This window comes from Argentina silus (genome assembly GCF_951799395.1).
Source record: "Argentina silus genome assembly, chromosome: 7".
Taxonomy (NCBI): Eukaryota; Metazoa; Chordata; class Actinopteri; order Argentiniformes; family Argentinidae; genus Argentina; species Argentina silus.
The window spans coordinates 16,137,730-16,156,226 of record NC_139661.1 but is presented as its reverse complement, the minus strand read 5'-3'; the positions used below and the strand labels follow the sequence as shown (position 1 = coordinate 16,156,226).

At 43.1% G+C, this 18,497-nt stretch overlaps 1 protein-coding gene across 1 annotated transcript; it reads right to left on the bottom strand.

Moving 5' to 3' along the window:
- Nucleotides 1–5,885: 5,885 nt before the first annotated feature.
- LOC310806510 (aquaporin-3-like) lies at nucleotides 5,886–14,155 on the bottom strand. The gene is made up of 6 exons (XM_083672637.1): nucleotides 13,920–14,155; nucleotides 8,803–8,929; nucleotides 8,328–8,465; nucleotides 7,912–8,027; nucleotides 7,473–7,690; nucleotides 5,886–7,237 (listed from the first exon to the last, which is right to left on the bottom strand). The coding sequence occupies exons 1-6, from the start codon at nucleotides 14,025–14,027 to the stop codon at nucleotides 7,042–7,044; spliced, it is 903 nt and encodes a 300-aa protein (XP_083528763.1). The 5' UTR covers nucleotides 14,028–14,155; the 3' UTR covers nucleotides 5,886–7,041.
- Nucleotides 14,156–18,497: the final 4,342 nt, after the last annotated feature.

Sequence of the window (18,497 nt, the reverse complement as noted above, 5' to 3'; positions counted from 1 at the left end):
ACAATCCTTATTTTAGGCTAATTCCCAAATTGACAAGACATTAATTTAAAGTACTGTATTGGTCACCTCAATGGTTAATACAATGGTTGCCTAGAATAAATGAATAAAATAGATACATAAACATGACAATTTTCAGAGTAGACAAAATCAGAGTAAAACACTTTCACTGACTTCATTGAGGGTCACTGATGACTTGTATACAGCTCCCAGGGTTCATGAAGTTCACGGAGAGTGACAATCTGATAGGGGGTTGTGGGTAGGGTGGGTCAATGGCAGTGACCCGATTCCCCACCACTGACCACCCCTTTCTACGGGTCTCAGAAAGAGGATGCGCAGTCCCCTGGCGAAGCACTAGTCTGATAACGACAATTGGGATTGGACCGTTTCCTCCCTGGTCCCAAGTTCTCATTAGGTCTGGTCATCAGACTTACAGCACGGAAGTGTCCTTTCCTCCTGCCCGGGACCTAACCCTCTAATCTCCGCCTGATACTGTCTCTGTCCCTCCACAATCAGCAGCTCCCATCAAACTGTTATGCAACCTCCAACAGGGTTGGGGTCAATTCGATTTCAAATAAATTTAGAAATCAAAAATGTAAAAAGCCTTTCATGTAATAAGATTCAAAATGTCAGTTCATTGAGAAATCATTGACTAGATCATACACTTTTCTGTAATACCTTAATCGAATTAAGCATGTGTGATGCGGTGTGATCTTGTGAGCCACATGAATGATGATGAGAGATATCCCCATTTCCAGTAAATGACATGCTAGAGGGGAAGACCTCTTGCTCCTCACTCTCTGCTTCAACTCCATTGTGGCTTTTTACAGTAAACATTTGACAACATGACACCACAAACATTTTATGAAAAGGGAGGGATATGCTTTCAGATGTTCTCTCTCTAGCAAACATAAAGAGCAGTATGTGTCATATCCGATACAGTGCAGGCAGGGGACAGTCCTCTTTTGGAGTTGAGAGACGGTAGTGTCTTGAGGGACAAGGATGACTGTGATTCTACAGCCACAACAACAGCCACATCCTGCTCATCTCTCTCTGAAGTTCATAGGTCATAGGTTATAGACGCACCACAGTGAGACAGTTCACTGATGGAGCAGAGTGCACAGAGCTACACACACACACACACACACACACACTGTTTTGCAAGTGTCTCAATGCACAGTATGAATTGCAATTTAGACAAAAATCCAATATACAGTACCGTATAAACCAAATATATTACTAAAAAAAAAAGTCATAGAGGATGCCGGAAGCGACAGTTAAACGGTAAACAGATGTGTCTTCTGGACAACGCTGGACCGGCTAGTGTGCACATTCTCTTCTCGTCCATACTGAAGAGCTACTAGTCCACTCATCTTTATTGAAAATTGTCCCAGAGAAAATGACCTTCTAATGTATCCACCCAAATAAATTCTGTTATTATCGTTCTGCAATTTCCATCTGACTTAGTGGGATACTTGGTTATTACAGTATTGAAATCAATTGATTACGGCTTGATATTTTGAGATCTAAAGCCTTACCTGACCCCCTCAGTCGCACCGATGCTCAGTCTGTTGCTCAGAGTGTTTTCCTGTCGATGAGCTACAGTACCTATATACACTCAACGGCCACTTTATTAGGTACACCTTGCTAGTACCGGGTTGGACCCCCTTTTGCCTTCAGAACTGCTTTAATTCTTTGTGGCATAGATTCAACAAGGTGCTGGAAACATTCCTCAGAGATTTTGGTCCATATTGACATGATAGCATCAGGCAGTTGCTGCAGATTTGTTGGCTGCACATCCATGATGCGAATCTCCCGTTCCACCACATCCTGAAGGTGCTCTATTGGATTGAGATCTGGTGACTATGGAGGCCATTGGAGTACAGTGAACTCATTGTCATGTTCAAGAAACCAGTTTGAGATGATGTGAGCTTTGTGACAGGGCGCGTTATCCTGCTGGAAGTAGCCATCAGAAGATGGGTACACTGTGGTCATAAAGGTATGGACATGGTCAGCAACAATACTCAGGTAGGCTGTGGCATTTAAACAATGCTCAATTGGTACTAAGGGGCCCAAAGTGTGCCAAGAAAATATCCCCCACACCATTACACCACCACCACCAACCTTTGAGTTACTGTTGCCTTTCTATCATCTCGAACCAGTCTGGCCATTCTCCTCTGACCTCTGGCATCAACAAGGCATTTTTGCCCAGAGAATGGTTGTGCGTGAAAGTCCCAGTAGATCAGCAGTTTCTGAAATACTCAGACCAGCCCGTCTGACACCAACAACCATGCCACGTTCAAAGTCACTTAAATCACCTTTCTTCCCCATTCTGATGCTCGGTTTGAACTTCAGCAGGTCGTCTTGACCATGTCTATATGCCTAAATGTATTGAGTTGCTGCCATGTGATTGGCTGATTAGATATTTGCGTTAACAAGCAGTTGAACAGGTGTACCTAATAAAGTGGCCGGTGAGTGTATGTCTTTCATCTGTCTGTCTTTCCTCCTTATCTGTTCTCTCCCCTCATTCTTGGAGACGGTTCTGATGTGTTGCCCCAGGTTTTGGGTCAGACTGCACACATGGACTGCACATGGCACATCCTCCCCCAACCCCCAAACATCCCCCACACCCTCAGGTTTCTGGGGCCCCCGGGCCTGCGAGGCAGCCTGCCTGGACCAGAGACACAGTACACCCAGTGGGAGACGACCCACTTACTTCTAAACACAAACACATCACCTTTCACAGACAAAAACAGGAAATTGTATACTAGCCTACATGTAGGCTGCACCTCATTCTCAAAGCATTGTATAGACTCTCTGTTATCTGTCATCACACACTTATTAGTGTTTAAATGGCTGCTGAGGGTGGGTGGATGGATACATGGATCACCACAGTATATTCATCTCTCTCCAGTCAAACATTATTAGACAAGTGTTGTAATGTTTAAGTGCTCCAGTTACTTTTTTTTCCCACACTGTCTGTGGCTCTGTCACTTGTTTACAGTGTGAGAGGGTTATATAATGCTGACACCAGGCCAGGTGCAAATACTTTGATCAGATCCCCTCCTTCCTTGGCTGGAACACCCTGGCCGAAGGGATATGTAGTACAGAACCAGGCCAAGCCTTACGGCTGAAGCTCTGAGGGAGGGCAGAGTTTACAAGTGTACCGGATGAGGTAGCCCTCATACAGTACCACGAGCCTGTCCACTTGGTATAATGGTTTCCGTCTGTGGCATCCATGCGAAAAGTCCCGGGTTCAAACCCTGTTGTTTACTCAAGTGCAGTATAACATGAGAAGAAGTCAGCCTTGTATTGCATTGTTTACACCCCGTTGTATCTTGTGTATATATAAATATGATGAATCAACTTTGCCCTGATTTGTTTTGGGTGAGGATGGATGGAATGGAGGGTGGCTGTGGAGGATCATTCAACATAGGCTACAGTATAGTATTTGAAGTGGTGTACATAATTAGTCTGTGATTTGCAGGGCTGTAAAGTTTCATGTCGCAGCAAGTTGTTGCTCCATCACGCCTCTGACTTTAGAAGAGTTTATTAACAAGACACAAGTTTAAACCAGTTCTGCTCCTCTATTATATATTTAAATTACCCAAATAAAGGAATGGTGCCAGGTACAGGCTAACATAAATCAGGGTGAAATCACAGTAAGGTGACAGAATAGGTTGTTACAACACCTTTGAATTCAACTGGAATTTAACACAAGATTTTTAAAAAACTTTTTTTTATAACATATTAAGGCGGATGTGACTCCTATAAAGTCACAGCTATGCATAATGAGGAAAGCTGCTAATGATAGAAAACACATACTAAACACATACTAAACACATACTAAACACATACTAAACCCTGTTTCTGATGGAGGAGGGAGAACAAAGACTTGATGAGCCCCCAGAAGCTGCCCATGATTGTAAGAGGGAGAGAGACAAACAAATGAATAAGAAAAGGAGGTTTCCAAGAATAAGGTGTTTTTTAGGTGAATTGTCCTGATATCAACACATCTGGTATCATCTCTTGCATTCGGCTGCTGAAAGGATAAGTGAACGGGATCTGTTTAAATCCTCTTTAATGAAAAAGAGGTCTTCTGGCATGGAATAGACACAGGGATGTGTAAACACAGGGGTCAGAGAGAGGGAGATAGGGATAGAAAGAGGGAGAGAGAGAGAGATGGAGAGAAAGCGGTGGATGTATTCTGAAAGGTGAAAGAGAGGCCATGTTTACTAAAAGGTAAAGAGATCCAAGTAATGTGTGGGTGGTGAGAGGAGAATCTCGTCTGTGTGTGTGTGTGTGTGTGTGTGTGTGTGTGTATGTGTGTGTGTGTGCGTGTGTGTGTGTGTGTGTGTGTGTGTGTGTGTGTGTGTGTATGTGTGTGTGTGTGTGTGTGTGTGTGTGTGTGTGTGTGTGTGTGCATGTGTGTGTGTGTGTGTGTGTGTGTGCGTGTGTGTGTGTGCGCGTGTGCGTTGGTTGCTTACCAACAGCATTGTCAGAGGAAGACATACATCTTGTTTATATGTCAATATGCATCATTCAACCCTTGCCTATTTGTACAAGATTATTTCCTTTAAGTGGACAGGCCACACCTGCTCCCTGAACTAACAATAAACCAACAGCGTATTTACTCCTAATCCAAGCCCTAACGTGTTGCATGCGTAATGTGTATTATGACACAATTACTTGACGCCATTAAGCTTAGGCTGTCCTTATCCACTTCCTCTTTCCTCCTAAGTTGTTCATCTGTTTTTCTGTATGTTCCTGCGTATTGCTTTACAGCAAAACATTGTCATCAATTCAGAGATGCTGGAGTAAAACATACAATAGAGGATTCTAGAATGACAGGCTTTGCACACCACACCCTAGCATTATACTGTCAAACTAGGGGTCAGCACATCCAGTACAAACAGGCTTTAGCTTTCATGTGAATAATGATTTCATCTACTAATCAAATCTAACAAAAGTATTATTGATGTGTAAATAATCACGGCATCGTTTACACCCAGCCACACCAACTGTACACTCACTAGCACACACACACACACACATGCACACAAACACGTACGCATGCACACACTCACAAGTGACCCATGCATATCTGCTTCTGCTCAGACCTGTTGTCTTTATTATTCAGACGCGTTGCCAAGCCTAAACCTCTCAGCCATCTCAATGCACAGAGATTAGCCTTGCTTTTCAGTACTTTTCCTTTTCAAACCAGTAACCCCCCAATGAAATGAACAGGAGTGTAGTGCATCTCCATTGAGATCCTGACTTAGAATGCAGTGAGGAGGTTGCAGGAACTAACTTGTCTTCCGTTGCCCTCTGGGAAGGGATATGGCCAGGGTATCAGTATTCAGCAGTGGAGGCTGGTGGTGGTAGAAATTGGAGGATGGGTTCATTGTAATGTATTGAATGGAATGAGGTATGGTACTGTATCAAGCGTTACAATGAGCCTGTTCTCCGATTTCTACCTCCACAAGCTGTTCAGTTTTAGCTCAGGACAAACGATGGACGCTTATCTATGAATGGTGAGCAAGGTTTAACCAGTGCTTTTACTTTTGGCATAATGGGAATGAGAATTAGTGTCAATGAAATAAGATATACTCCCGGGTATTTAGTTTGGTACACCAAACTGGTTGTGCATGTTTCTTGAAATAAGTTTTTCATAATCTGAGGTGAATATTTTAACTCCATGAAACGTGTCTGCCTCTTATTTTAGACACTGTGGTATACAGGATGTCAGGTGAGTGAGTTCTGACTAAAGATGAATCTTATCTCAATCTGACACAGAGAGTCATGTGTAAGCAACAAACGACAAGAACAAGAGAACAAGAGAACTCTGCAGAAAGACGTGAAACATCATACCATGACCCACATTTACACAACGATAAAATAACTTTATTATGACAGTACAAAAAACAACAATCTCCCTGGACCAACAAACAGAATACAAAAGGTCTTACAGTACAGACAGACATTAGCACACAAAAAAGGCACACAGATTCTCTGATACTAAATCAAGAGCTGGACCAAGAGCAACTGCAGGTCATGTGCTCTCTGGTTATTTAGAAAAGAACCACAGGACCAACTGTTCAAAGGTGATATGGAACCACTGTACTCGCTAAGGGTTTCTTACTGGATGCATCACTGCACAGTTCACTTTCAAGGCAGCAGCTCTTAACAGGTCGGAATATAATACGCTGCAAGTATTTACAGGCAGGAAACGCTGAAGCGCACAACTTTTTACAATCTATTTAAAGGCTGGGAAAGCCATCAGGTTAGGGTTTCAGGCTGGTAGAGTAGCATGGTGGTTGTCACCAGAGAAGTCTGGGGGCTCACATGCTATATTAGTCTACTGTTCCTACTGTCTAGAACTGTTAGGAAGGAAGTGCTCTGATAGGGCTGCTTTGCCAGTGAACCAATCAGAAGATGCTGTGTGAGAGCTTCAGGGAACTGATGAATTGTCTGGTAAGAATCTTGTTGTCTTACCAGATATCTAGGATGCATTGACTGATGACATATTGACTTTCCTCAAGGCTTGAGGCTTACTAACCTTTAAGAAACATTAATCAAACTTTTAAGTGTTATTGTCTTCACATCAGGATATCTATACAAAAGGTGTTCTCTTCCATCTAAGCAGGATAATGTTCAGTTGAATCATACCCACGTTCACAAATATTTTAGGTAATCGTTCACAATTTTTAACAGGGAAAAATACAAACAATGTTTCCTTGATTCAGGAAGGTTGCCATTGAAATTCAAGGAGCCACAAAAACAAAGTATAAACTCCCTCTGTTTCTGGATACATGTGTATAGGTATCTTTCTATATACATACATCTAAATCAGTACAACTCTACATCTACATCAGTCTAAAACATACAATACTGTCCATCAGGAATGCTAAAGACGCTAGGATATATAAACTTCCATTGCTTCGAAGAATTAATATAATTCTGTGTTTGATGAAGACATTCTCCCTCCACTATCAAGATACAATGTAATGAAAAAAACAGTGAAACTGGTTGAAAAGCCTAGGCTCATGCCATTTCCTTTGGCGTAGAGTTAGTGGTGACGTTGGACAGTTTGACCCTCTCCTCCTCCTCCTCCTGGCACTTCCTGTCGCGGACCTCTCCCTCTTGGTGGAAGCCCACCATGAATTGGTACACCAAGACCCCGATGATGGTGCCAAGGAACGGGGCGAAGATGGGCACCAGGAACCAACAGTTCCTGGCACTGGAGGAGAGAAGAGAGAGGGAGAGAGAATGGGATGATGAGTGAGGGGGGAGAAGAGAGACAGAGGGCAGAGACACAGAGAGTGGGATTCTATTTCTAATGTTCACAAGGGGTGTCTCTAAAAAAAACATAATTTCACATCATCTTCCTCATCTTCTTCTTCATTATCTATTCTATACATGAATACAGAAGGGTGTGGACTAGACTAGGGTTGAGGGAGTGATGGATGACTCACGTGAAGACCTCGGTGCCCCAGCCAGCCAGTGCAGTGAAGAGGCGTGGCCCCAGGTCCCTGGCAGGGTTGACAGCATAGCCAGAGTTGAAGCCCATGGACAGGCCGATGACCAGTACCACAAAGCCTACGGTGAAGGCCTCCAGGCCCTGGGGGATGGGGTTGTTGTATGGGTCCACGATGGCCAGGATACACACAATCAGGGCTGATGTGCCAATGGTCTATGATAGAAAAAAGATGATTAGTTATTATTATTATTATTACTATTATTATTATTATTATTATTATTATTATTATTACTATTATTATTATTAGAGTTATATTAGTATATGTGGTAGTTTATGAGGAGGATCTCCCATCATCGCAATAATCTTTTTCAAATTTCCTCAGGTACTCCATGTTAATGTACTTTAATATACTTTCTAGGCGAAAGGGGGCTTACCTGGTCAAAGAAGCCGTTGACTAGGGTGAGATGTTTGCCAGGGTAGGTGGCAAAGATACCAGCAGTAGCATTGGGCCCAGTAACAATGAGCTTCCCCGCAAAGTCCCACAGAGCATCTGAGTGGAGGAAACACAGATAGGTGAATAAAGATAACTGTTGTGTTTCTTTATGGCATTATGTCTGTTGTCATAAATAATCAGGTGATGGCAGACACTCTATTTGTGTTATAACATGGTTATAACAAGGTTTTTATTAAATGGACAATCAAGATTTAAAGATCTAGAGTCGGCCGTGGTCATTAACGTCATTAACGATTTCTTGATGCAAATGTTGGATACATAATTATGAGGGCTTAATGAAGATTGTCTTAACATGATGCTTAAAGCGTCTATCCTTAGATGCTTTAATGCACTCACCATAGTACAGGCCAAAGATGATCCCGGAGCCCAGGAAGGCACCCAGTGTCTGGAAGGCAAAGAACACTGGGAACTTCCTCCAGCGCTCTCTCCCAAGCAGACAAAGAGCAAAGGTCACGGCAGGGTTAAGATGGCCACCTGAGAAACACACATGATGACAGAATGTTTAAACATAAATACATAAATTAACGCTAAACATAAATTAAATTCTAAGTATAATCGTTGTATGTAGTCATCAGTGTGAGTCATGCAAAATAAGTAAGTAGGTCAAACTTTGGGGAAATTAATGTAAACTAAAGTGCCTAAGGAAGTCCTATATGCCTGAACATGTTGGTTAAATAACTTAGTCAACTACCCTGAAAGTAATGACAGCAACACCGCCTCATGAAAGTTATAATTCACACAGTGAATAATAATGAATATGACTGGCAGGTTCATATGTAGTCTACCTGTGTATCAAATGAAATCCGCCTACCTGACACTTGGCCACAGACCAGGATTCCCAGGGTGGCAGCGAAGCCAAAGGCGAAGTTGACAGTGAGGAACATGCCATGGGATCCACCGCTCAGAACCAGCTGAGCCACCGCACCGCAGCCAAACATCTGCGGAGGGAAGAACGCCACGATGTAAACATGAGGATTACAGTTACAACGAGAGGTGCGAAGAGAAGAGGCACAGTAGTAGCTGCAGGAGAATGCGGAGGCTGTGGAGGCTGGTGGAGGTAGACATCGGAGGACGGGTTTCTTGTATTGTGTGGAACGGGACACGTGTTTGATACCGTTCCTCATTTTGTTCCGTTCCATGCATTACATTGACCTCGTCCTCCGATGTCTACCTCGACCAGCCTCCACTGAGTACAGTGCAGTGCATGATAGTTGAGCCAGTACTGCTTTGTGCAACGAACAACTCTTTCATAATGAACCACATGATGCATGGATTAACAGATGTACTGCTTGTCATCCATGAAGGTCAGGTCATGGGTGTAGGATGGATACGATTGGTGGAAATGGTGAAACTGGACGCCATCATGATTTACAGTAAATGGACTCCATTGTGTTTCAGACAAGTTCAGTTTTGGGAGAAAAAAATGGGTTGTTGACATCTGACTCTCACCGTCAGAATCATGGCTCTTTTGCCTTAGTCTATTCTACCCGATAAACATCATTTTCCGCCCTTGAAATGAGATGTGTGCATTGGCAGGAAATACCTTGTTACAAACAAGTTAAAGGTTAGAAACAGGAACAGTACCGTGAGAGGAAGTGTGATTCATGGTTAGCTGTCATGGTCGTGAAGTAGCTGTAGAATTGCTAAGTGGGTTACATACAGTGCTGAAGGTGCATTGTGTGTGTGTGTGTGTGTGTGTGTGTGTGTGTGTGTGTGTGTGTGTGTGTGTGTGTGTGTGTGCGTGTGTGTGTGTGTGTGTGTGTGTATGTGTGTGTGTGTGTATGTGTGTGTATGTGTGTGTGTGGTCTGTGCTGAGACAGCCAGTCTCGAGGCCCCCTGAAGCGGATGCATTCCTCTCGGACCGCAGGGCACATATGTTGAGGTTAGCTCCAGGGGAACCACACACTCAGGGCTGGATGGTGGGTCTTGGCGCCTGAGGATGGTTCACCCTCACTGGGCTCAGTCTAAACTCTGATGGGACCAGCAGGGCCCTGTGTTTCTGGCTTAGTGGAAAAATACTAGATGAGCCCTTTTTGCAGACATACATTCTGCGTTGGAAGGATAAACCACTTAACCGAGAACTTCAAAATGTTTTGAATGTCAAAGGCATTATAGCATTAGAGCCTAAGGCCCACAGAATTAACTAGATCAGATTCCACCATACAGGTTCATCTTGGAATCATGTTCTGTCACGTAGTGAGCATTCACTCCTTGCTAGGAATTCCCAAAAAAATCTTCTAAAGGATGAAGAAGGTTCGAAAGTTTGAAGAAGAAACGGAACGCTCTCGCTCTATGCTCCTATGATGTTGTAGCAACAGCCGGGCATGACAACATTACGCCATCCCATTCACTACAATGTCATGCTGCGACCATATTACAACTATATAACAACGTTGCATCTGCCGATCCACCTGGTCACTCATGCACCACTCTTAGCCAATAGCACTAGGGGGGAGGTAGTTAGTCACAGAGAATGGAAACTCATGGGTAGCCTTTGAAACAGTCAGCCATTTTCCAACATCTCTATACATTAAGACTGTTCTTCCAAGAGTTTTTAGAAACAGACGGACAAAGGGACAGATGGAGTGTGGTCAGACCTGCTCCTCTGAGAGGCCTCCATCGCTTCTCCACCGCCACAGCTGGAAGACTCATTCAGTAGGAGGGCAGTGATTTGGGGTGGTAAACTCATGGAATTAAAATGAATGGGCATGTCTGTTCTACACATTCTAATTCTATGGGGTAAACTGTGGTACTGTGTGTAGCAGTAAGTGCTCTCACCTCTTCAATGTAAACACAGTGGTGCACAGAACAACTCTTACAAATGCTGGTGAAGTTAAAATAAACTTTTCACAGCTCCCCCCCCCCCCCCCCCCCCCGGCTATAGCAGTCTATTACTTTGCAAAGACAGCATTGTTATGTCATGGTTGTGCACACCACTGTTGGGGACTCGAGGACGTCAGTCTGTCCTTTCCTGTCCATTCTGTCTGTCCATCGGCCCGTCACACAGAGGTGACACTGTCAGAGCATAGGAAGAACACCTTTGCTGACAGAGTCACCATCACCACCGCAACCTTCAGGGACAAAGAGCGACTGTTGGACCCACCTTGGACCACCTGTTGCCTGCACTGTGTGGTACATGACCCCCACCTGCCCTCCCCTTCCACACACACACACACACACACACACACACACACACACATACACACACACACACACACACACACACACGCACACGCACACGCACACGCACACGCACACGCACACGCACACACACACACACGCCACCCACACACCCAAACCAACTTGCGCCATCTCGCTAATGACTGTGCGGTTTGTTTCTAATGTTTTCCAATGTCTTTGTTGTTAAACTGGAGTAAGAATTACCAATCTAAAGAGTGCTGGAAAATCTGTGCTGTGTGGGTGTATTTGTGCCAAGGCTAATGCAGACACACTCTCTCTAGCACACACACTTACACACACTAGCGAAGGAGTCAAAGTCTCTCTCTCTCTCTCTCACGCATACATACACACACACACACACACACTCACACACACACACATCCACACCCTGCCCTGCCCTGCCCTGCCCTGCCCCACCTTCCTTCCTTCCTCTAGGTGGTCCCTACGTAGGGAGTATCACTCGTCTGTCAGCCAGCTGATTGATCATTCTGTTAGTCATAATCAACCTGCGGACGAACCCCATCAAAGGAACGCTTCTGGAGAGGTGGCATCTCTGTTGAATTTTTTTTTTTTTTAAATGTTTGGCACGTCCATGTGTTCATTGTCACCTATTGTGTTGTGGATGTCACCCATTGTGACAGTCCACATTTGACGTACCTTGTCAACAGACCTGCCACACCTGGCTGTACCTTTAACAGTGAGTGACATAACAGGTTTGACACGCAAGGCTATTCCAGCTGTGGTTCTATTGGAGATTTACAGCATGTGGACTGGAGTCTTAGCTACTGTAGCCCATGGCTTAAATTATTTACTCTTAAGCACTAGCTTTGACAACGAAGCAGGTGCCAAGAAATATGTTCTATTTATGTTCATTTTATGCAGCTGGAAGGTTTCCTGTTTTAGGGTTCAACAGGTTTGCTAGTTGGCCAACGGGTTAAATGCAAGCTGTCGTCCAGATCATGTCAGCCCACAAGAAGATTTAGGGAATTACCTAACAGTAACTTAACAGATTTAAGAATCACTTTGTTCAACTGCGGGTGTGCGGTGGGTGTGTAAGAGACTGAGTCACACCTTCAACAACTAGGTCTCTAAGCCAAACAGTGAAAGTTAACTACCCTGAATGCCCTCAGGTTGTAGCCAAGGCGATTTGGAATCACCCTCTTGCGGTGAGATAGCCCTGCCTGCGATGCCCAGATATAGCCCTTTGTACTACAAGGATGTCCTTTTGGTATAATGGTTTACATCTGTGGCGTCGATGCGAGAGGTCTCTGGCTCAAACCCTGCCAGATACACTAAGTTGCTTGTCATGTGCTGGAGGTGTTTAGAGTATTAGTGGTCATTTACAGTACTTAAGTAGCCCTTGAGCCTGAGAGCAAGATAGTCACAGCTGAAAGGAGAGGTCTCTCTCTGTCTCTCTGTGTTACCTAGTTAGCTTTTGTAGCGGGTGTTTAACTTGAGAGGCTTGTTTGTTTACCGTGGCAGAGATCCAGAGGTCTGTATTCATTTATGTCAACGACCGAGGGAGGATGTAATCTCCACAGTCCTACGAGAGCCATCTTCAGTGGCAGGATATGCCTCTCTGACTAGTCTAGTCGCTCTGTCTGGGCTCACTGTCCATAGCCATAACTTCACCACAAAGTTAAACAGCTTTATTTTGGTGTAACATCACTCACGCATGCACAAATACACAGTTCAAATATGCATATTTCAGTGGAGGCTGGAGGCAGAAATCGGAGGATGGGCTCATTGTGGATGAAATGGAATGAGGAATGGTATCAACCATCATTCCATTCCAAGCATTACAATTAGCCTGTCTTAAATGTCTACCTTCACCAGCCTCCCCTGGAATATATTTAAATATTCACCAATGCATGCATGCACACACATGCACACACGCATGTACACACATATATACACACACAAACACACACACACCCCTAGTTCAAAGCAAGAGGGCGTTTGAGGTCCTACATCCTTGATCACTGCACTGGGTAAATATGATGTGTCATGTGTGATTCAAAACTCATGAGTCTGAGTTTTGAATATTGTTCTGACAAGCCTGTCACTAACCTGTTTGCGCTTGACTCTGTGCCAATGAAAGCAATTGCATTTTTGTACATACTTATAGAGTGTTCAAACACCTATGGAGTGTGCTATCATATATCAGTGTATACGGCTATGTTGACCCCAGCAACATTCATCACACACTGGCATTACAATACACAGTTTGCACAAAGGCTGCCGCGCTGAGTGTAATTAATCAATATCAATAAATGATTCTTAATGACAAACTGTAAACACTAGATCATGTGAACATCAAAGTCAGAGTTTACAAAGACATGTGGATACAAATAAGTTTGCTACAAGCAAATACCACAGATACACAGGAATTAAAGTCCCAATCATCATACTGCAGCATAGCATAAGTATGTAGTCTACTCTTCAAAGAGAAGCCTGACTGACATGCTAATTGGGCAATTTGTTTTAGGGGTAGACTTTGAAATTTGTAAATAGAATTTCAGTTATATCAGTTAGCATTGCTTGCATCATTTCTAGTTCCTTTTTTGGCTAATTGGAGGACATAAAAATATAATTATTATTATTCTTGTACTTACTCTACTGTACATCTATTCATCATTATCATTCTATGGTAAGGTACATACAATGCTGACACACATCCACATATAGACAATATCATATACACATATAGACAGTATCATATATACAGTAATAAGGAAGTGTTCTTACCACCAGGATCAGGGTGCCCAGACACTCTGCCAGTGCCTGGCGCAGCAGCATGTTACGGACCTGGAAGGTCCGCGCCAGCTTGTCCAGGAAGAACTTCTGCTTGCCCATGTTTCAGTGTTGCTTGGCTAGCCTCTTGTGTCTGTCTGTGCGTTGGAGAAGCCTCCTCTGTCTGTATGTGAGAGGGTAGGTTGGTAGGTAGGTAGGTATGTCTTCCTGAGTGACTGTGATGCCTAGTGCGCTGACCTCCTCCTCTTATAGAACCAGGACCTTCCCTGGCTCCTGCCAAAACCAGCCTCCTCCAACCCCTCCCTCCCTCTGTGCCCCCCTCCTCCATCCCTCCATCCCTCCCTCTCTCTTTCCTCCCCTCCTTCTCCCACGTAACTGCACTCACACCCTTTGCTCTCTCTCACAGTCATACAAACTCACACCCTATTCTGCTCTCTCTCTCTCTCTCTCTCTTCTCTTTCTCTCTCTCTTTCTCTCTACCTCTGTATGTACAGTCTCTCTCTCTCTCTCTCTCTCTCTCTTCTCTCTCTCTCTACCTCTGTATGTACAGTCTCTCTCTCTCTCTCTCTCTCTCTCTCTCTCTCTCTTCTCTTTCTCTCTCTCTCTCTCTCTCTCTACCTCTGTATGTACAGTCTCTCTCTCTCTTCTCTTTCTCTCTCTCTCTCTCTCTCTCTCTACCTCTGTATGCACAGTCTCTCGATCTCTTCTTCTTCTGGTTCTCACTCACTTCTCCTTTTCTCTGTCCTGTGTCTTTGTTCTCTGGCTGAAACTCCATCACCGTGTATTATTCCTCTTTGTCTGGTAGTTTGAATAGAGGCGTGAGACATTATAGTCCCATTATAAGCTCAAAGTATGCCTCTACCACCAAGCAGCTTTTTTTCTGTGTTTTTTCTCACTCCCTTTTTAAAGACTTTTGTTCTGTCTGGGCTCTACCTTTGTTTTTGTTGAAGCACTGGAGCACTTTGCTGCAGGTCCTGCTTTACCTTCAACTACATTCTGATGGAGTAGATTGCTATTTGCTGTGGCATTCCCACAGTGGGAACTTGGTTCACATTCTGTTTTGTGATATTTCATCAAGATCTAAGAATTAGCTGTTTTTTGGATAACCATTCCCGTTTAAACAATAGATCACATTAGTATGGCAGGGGGAAAATTGTGTAACCCATTGTGTATATAATACCACTGTCATCATTTATCTGCTAAATGTCTAAAATGTAAAATATAAAACAATTATGATCATCACAATAATTGTGTTGAAATCATGTAAATAGAGTGCTTTTCTTATTCCTATTTCTGCCAATTACATTTCATTAATCAAAACAATAATTCAACAAATGACCATGCTAATGACAGGTATCATGCTAGGAAGCACCTGAGGCAGTCTGACTCATGTCAATCAAGGGGCGGGCCTCCCACAGTCCTGCGTCATGACGATTGCGCAACATGACTCGTCAGTATGGCCCGACGTGAGAATGACAAGCTCATTAAAAATGTGGGAACTGTCTTCACCACCAAGACGATGTAGTTGAAGACAGACAGAGAATGGGAGAAAGGTAACTGAAGGTCAAAGGTCAAAGGACCCTGTTTAACTCATTTAGTGCCAAGAGTGACTTTATTCACCAAATGTGCATACATTATCTTGATTAATTGTGTAGCCAATCAAGTTGTTGCAAGGTCAATACCACATAAAACACTTGTTTGGCACTCTAGGTGGTGAGTGTTCCAGAACTGTTTAGTAGTTAGTGAGTTAATCAATATAGGGCTGACTGGTCTCCAGGGCTCAGTACTTCAAAACTTTCTAGATCTAGGTCATAATGATGATTTGTTTTCTATCCAGGATCGGATCAATCTGACAAATTTTGGGTAGTATAGGGAAAATCATCAGATCTGATCGTGGAATAGCAACAAAATACGGATCATTCTGATCCAGATTAAAACTTTTGAAATAATGGGCCCAGTTCTCATGACTTCTATGAGAGAGTAAATTTGGATTTATGAAATAAAATAAATGTTCAAACACTTATGAAAAAAAAAAGAAAATCTCACTGAACACTGAAGTCAGTGTCTAGTGATATTTTGTATTTTTTCGTCAAACATGCTCTCACTCATTTACAAGCAGAATCATTTCAGTTATTACTTTTCATGCCATAATTACATCTAACCCTTATTTATCCTTGTTTTCTTAAGGGAAAATGGCCAAGGCTGATTCCAGTGAAGAGGGTTTCAAATACCTCTTCAATATTCTTCTATCCTACTTTAACTCACCAACTGCCAAAGAATTCCGGAACACTCACCACCTAGAGTGCCCAGTGTTGTATTTGGTATTTACATAGCAACAATATTGGCTACAAAATGAAGCATCATAATTTATGCATTTTTTGTGAATAAAGTCACTCTAGAACGTTGACAATTTGGGGCGACTTTATTCACCCTCGGCTTTGCATTTTGTTAAAGAAGAGAAATGCCCCATTCAAAATGAACTTTCCCCATCTCTCCCACAACCTAACCCTGCCAATGGCCCAGGGCGGCCACATGGAAGTATTTACAGGTCACAGCATTATAAACAGGCTTTATGGGAATAGTCTGGCTCAGAGACGGGACACCAGAAACTGCCACAAACACGCCGGGAGCAGAATTAAATACAACACAACACAAGCGGCGTTTTTCACAGTTTTTTACTCTGGAATGTCATAAAAACTGGCAACTGCAACGTGATCCACATTGACAGTAATGCTCTGTTGCAATAACATCCAGTAAGTGTGGACTTATTGTATTAAGTGGGACGATCCGCAGAAAGTTCCAGAAACTTATATAGCAGCCTTGCTTGTCGCTTGTTTATATGTTCATGATTGATGGGTTGAATCATATGGGTACCAGATGTGTCTGTTCCCAGCTAGGAATGCCAGACTAGTGATGCTGCTGGCATTGAGGGGGAGGAGAGGGGGGGAGAGGGGAGGAGATGGGAGGAAAGGGGAGGAGAGGGGACAGGTGTGGCCAGGTGAAGATTGATTGAGAGCCTTTGAGTTTGGCAGTGAGACTCAATGTATTCACTCAATGTAAGCACAACCATGACTTTTGAGACCAGCTTGAGACAATGGCTGGTTACGTTATCCCCCATGAATATCGCTGTCTTTCTTTTACCTGCTCAGCCTCTCTCAGAAACACTTAGACTGCTTACTTAGTGTCATCCCAAATCCAAACAGAGGTTTTATTTCCAGAGAAGTGTGGACATGTCGGTTTTTGAATGAACAATGGCTGCTTACGTAGCGTGTACGTGCACATCTCAGCTTGGTGGCTTGGCACTCGGACTAGCTGGTCTGGGATGGCGTGCCTGGTTAAGGAGAACGCTGCAGTCATGTTACTGCAAGACAGAAATGACTCAACCGATGCCCAAGGCAGGCTGGCTCGCTGACTGGGGGCACTTTTGTTAGAATTCTGTGAAAAATGTAAAAGTGTAAAAGCACTGGTCAAATATAACCTAAATAAATGGTCAAAATTAATCTGAATTAACCTGATTCAATGTTTGCCCCTATCAATATGATATACCTCTCTTTACCTGTAGTTGGAATTGGTTTTGGGATTTAATAAAAACCTATTAAACCTAATAAGATAAACATAAAAAATGATTGTGGAAATTATGCCATTTTGAGGGTTATGATCTCCTCCACCTTTCGCCCCTGAGTGACTCTCTTCCTGATTTCACAGCAGATCTGTGACTCCTTGTCAGTGATAACAGACACCATTTCCCTCCACCTACACCCACACCCTTCCTTAGTAAAAAGTTTTGCAATGTTGTTGTTTGGCGAAATTACGGATTTGGCATTTGATGGTTTCCCAACAACGGCTGTGATTCAGTGGCTGTGGTAGTTTGAGGAAGCCATATGTTAGATTCTTATCATAGTAGAGTGAATCAGGGAGTAAGTTAGTGAAGTAAACAATACTCTTCATTGTGTGATTGAAGACAGATTGTGTGACACATAATATTGTGAGAGATACCACACAACCTTTTTAAAAATTTAACCAGAAATCGTTAAAAAGAAAACTTTCCATAATGATGTGTATAACTCCATTGCTGACAAACATAGATAAGCAAGAGACTTTTTCTAGTGTTTATTCAATTCCAAATCCTTTATTCACCTACTTAGAAGGTTACATTAAAATAACTAAATAAAATAATAAAAAAAAGAGAGAGAGAGAGAGAGAGAGAGAGAGAGAGAGGTAAATTCAAAATAATGTATTCAATTGCCCTAAGTGTATGATTTTGTTTATGTCATATAGGGCAGGTTTCCTGGACACAGATTAAGCCAAGTGCAATAACATTTTAGATGCGTTTTGGTTCGTTTGGTCGTTTAATTTCTGCTATCTTTACCAAACCTGTATCAGAGAACCCTGAGCCATGTGAGTGTATGAGTGTGTGTGTGTGTGTGTGTGTGTGTGTGTGTGTGTGTGTGTGTGTACGGAGCCCTTCTCTCTCACTGGTGCATTTCCACTTTCTCCTATAATTACTCAAACCTGTAATTACAGTGCAACATCCTAGCCTTGCCAGTGACTAAAAAGAAAATAGCTTTCTCT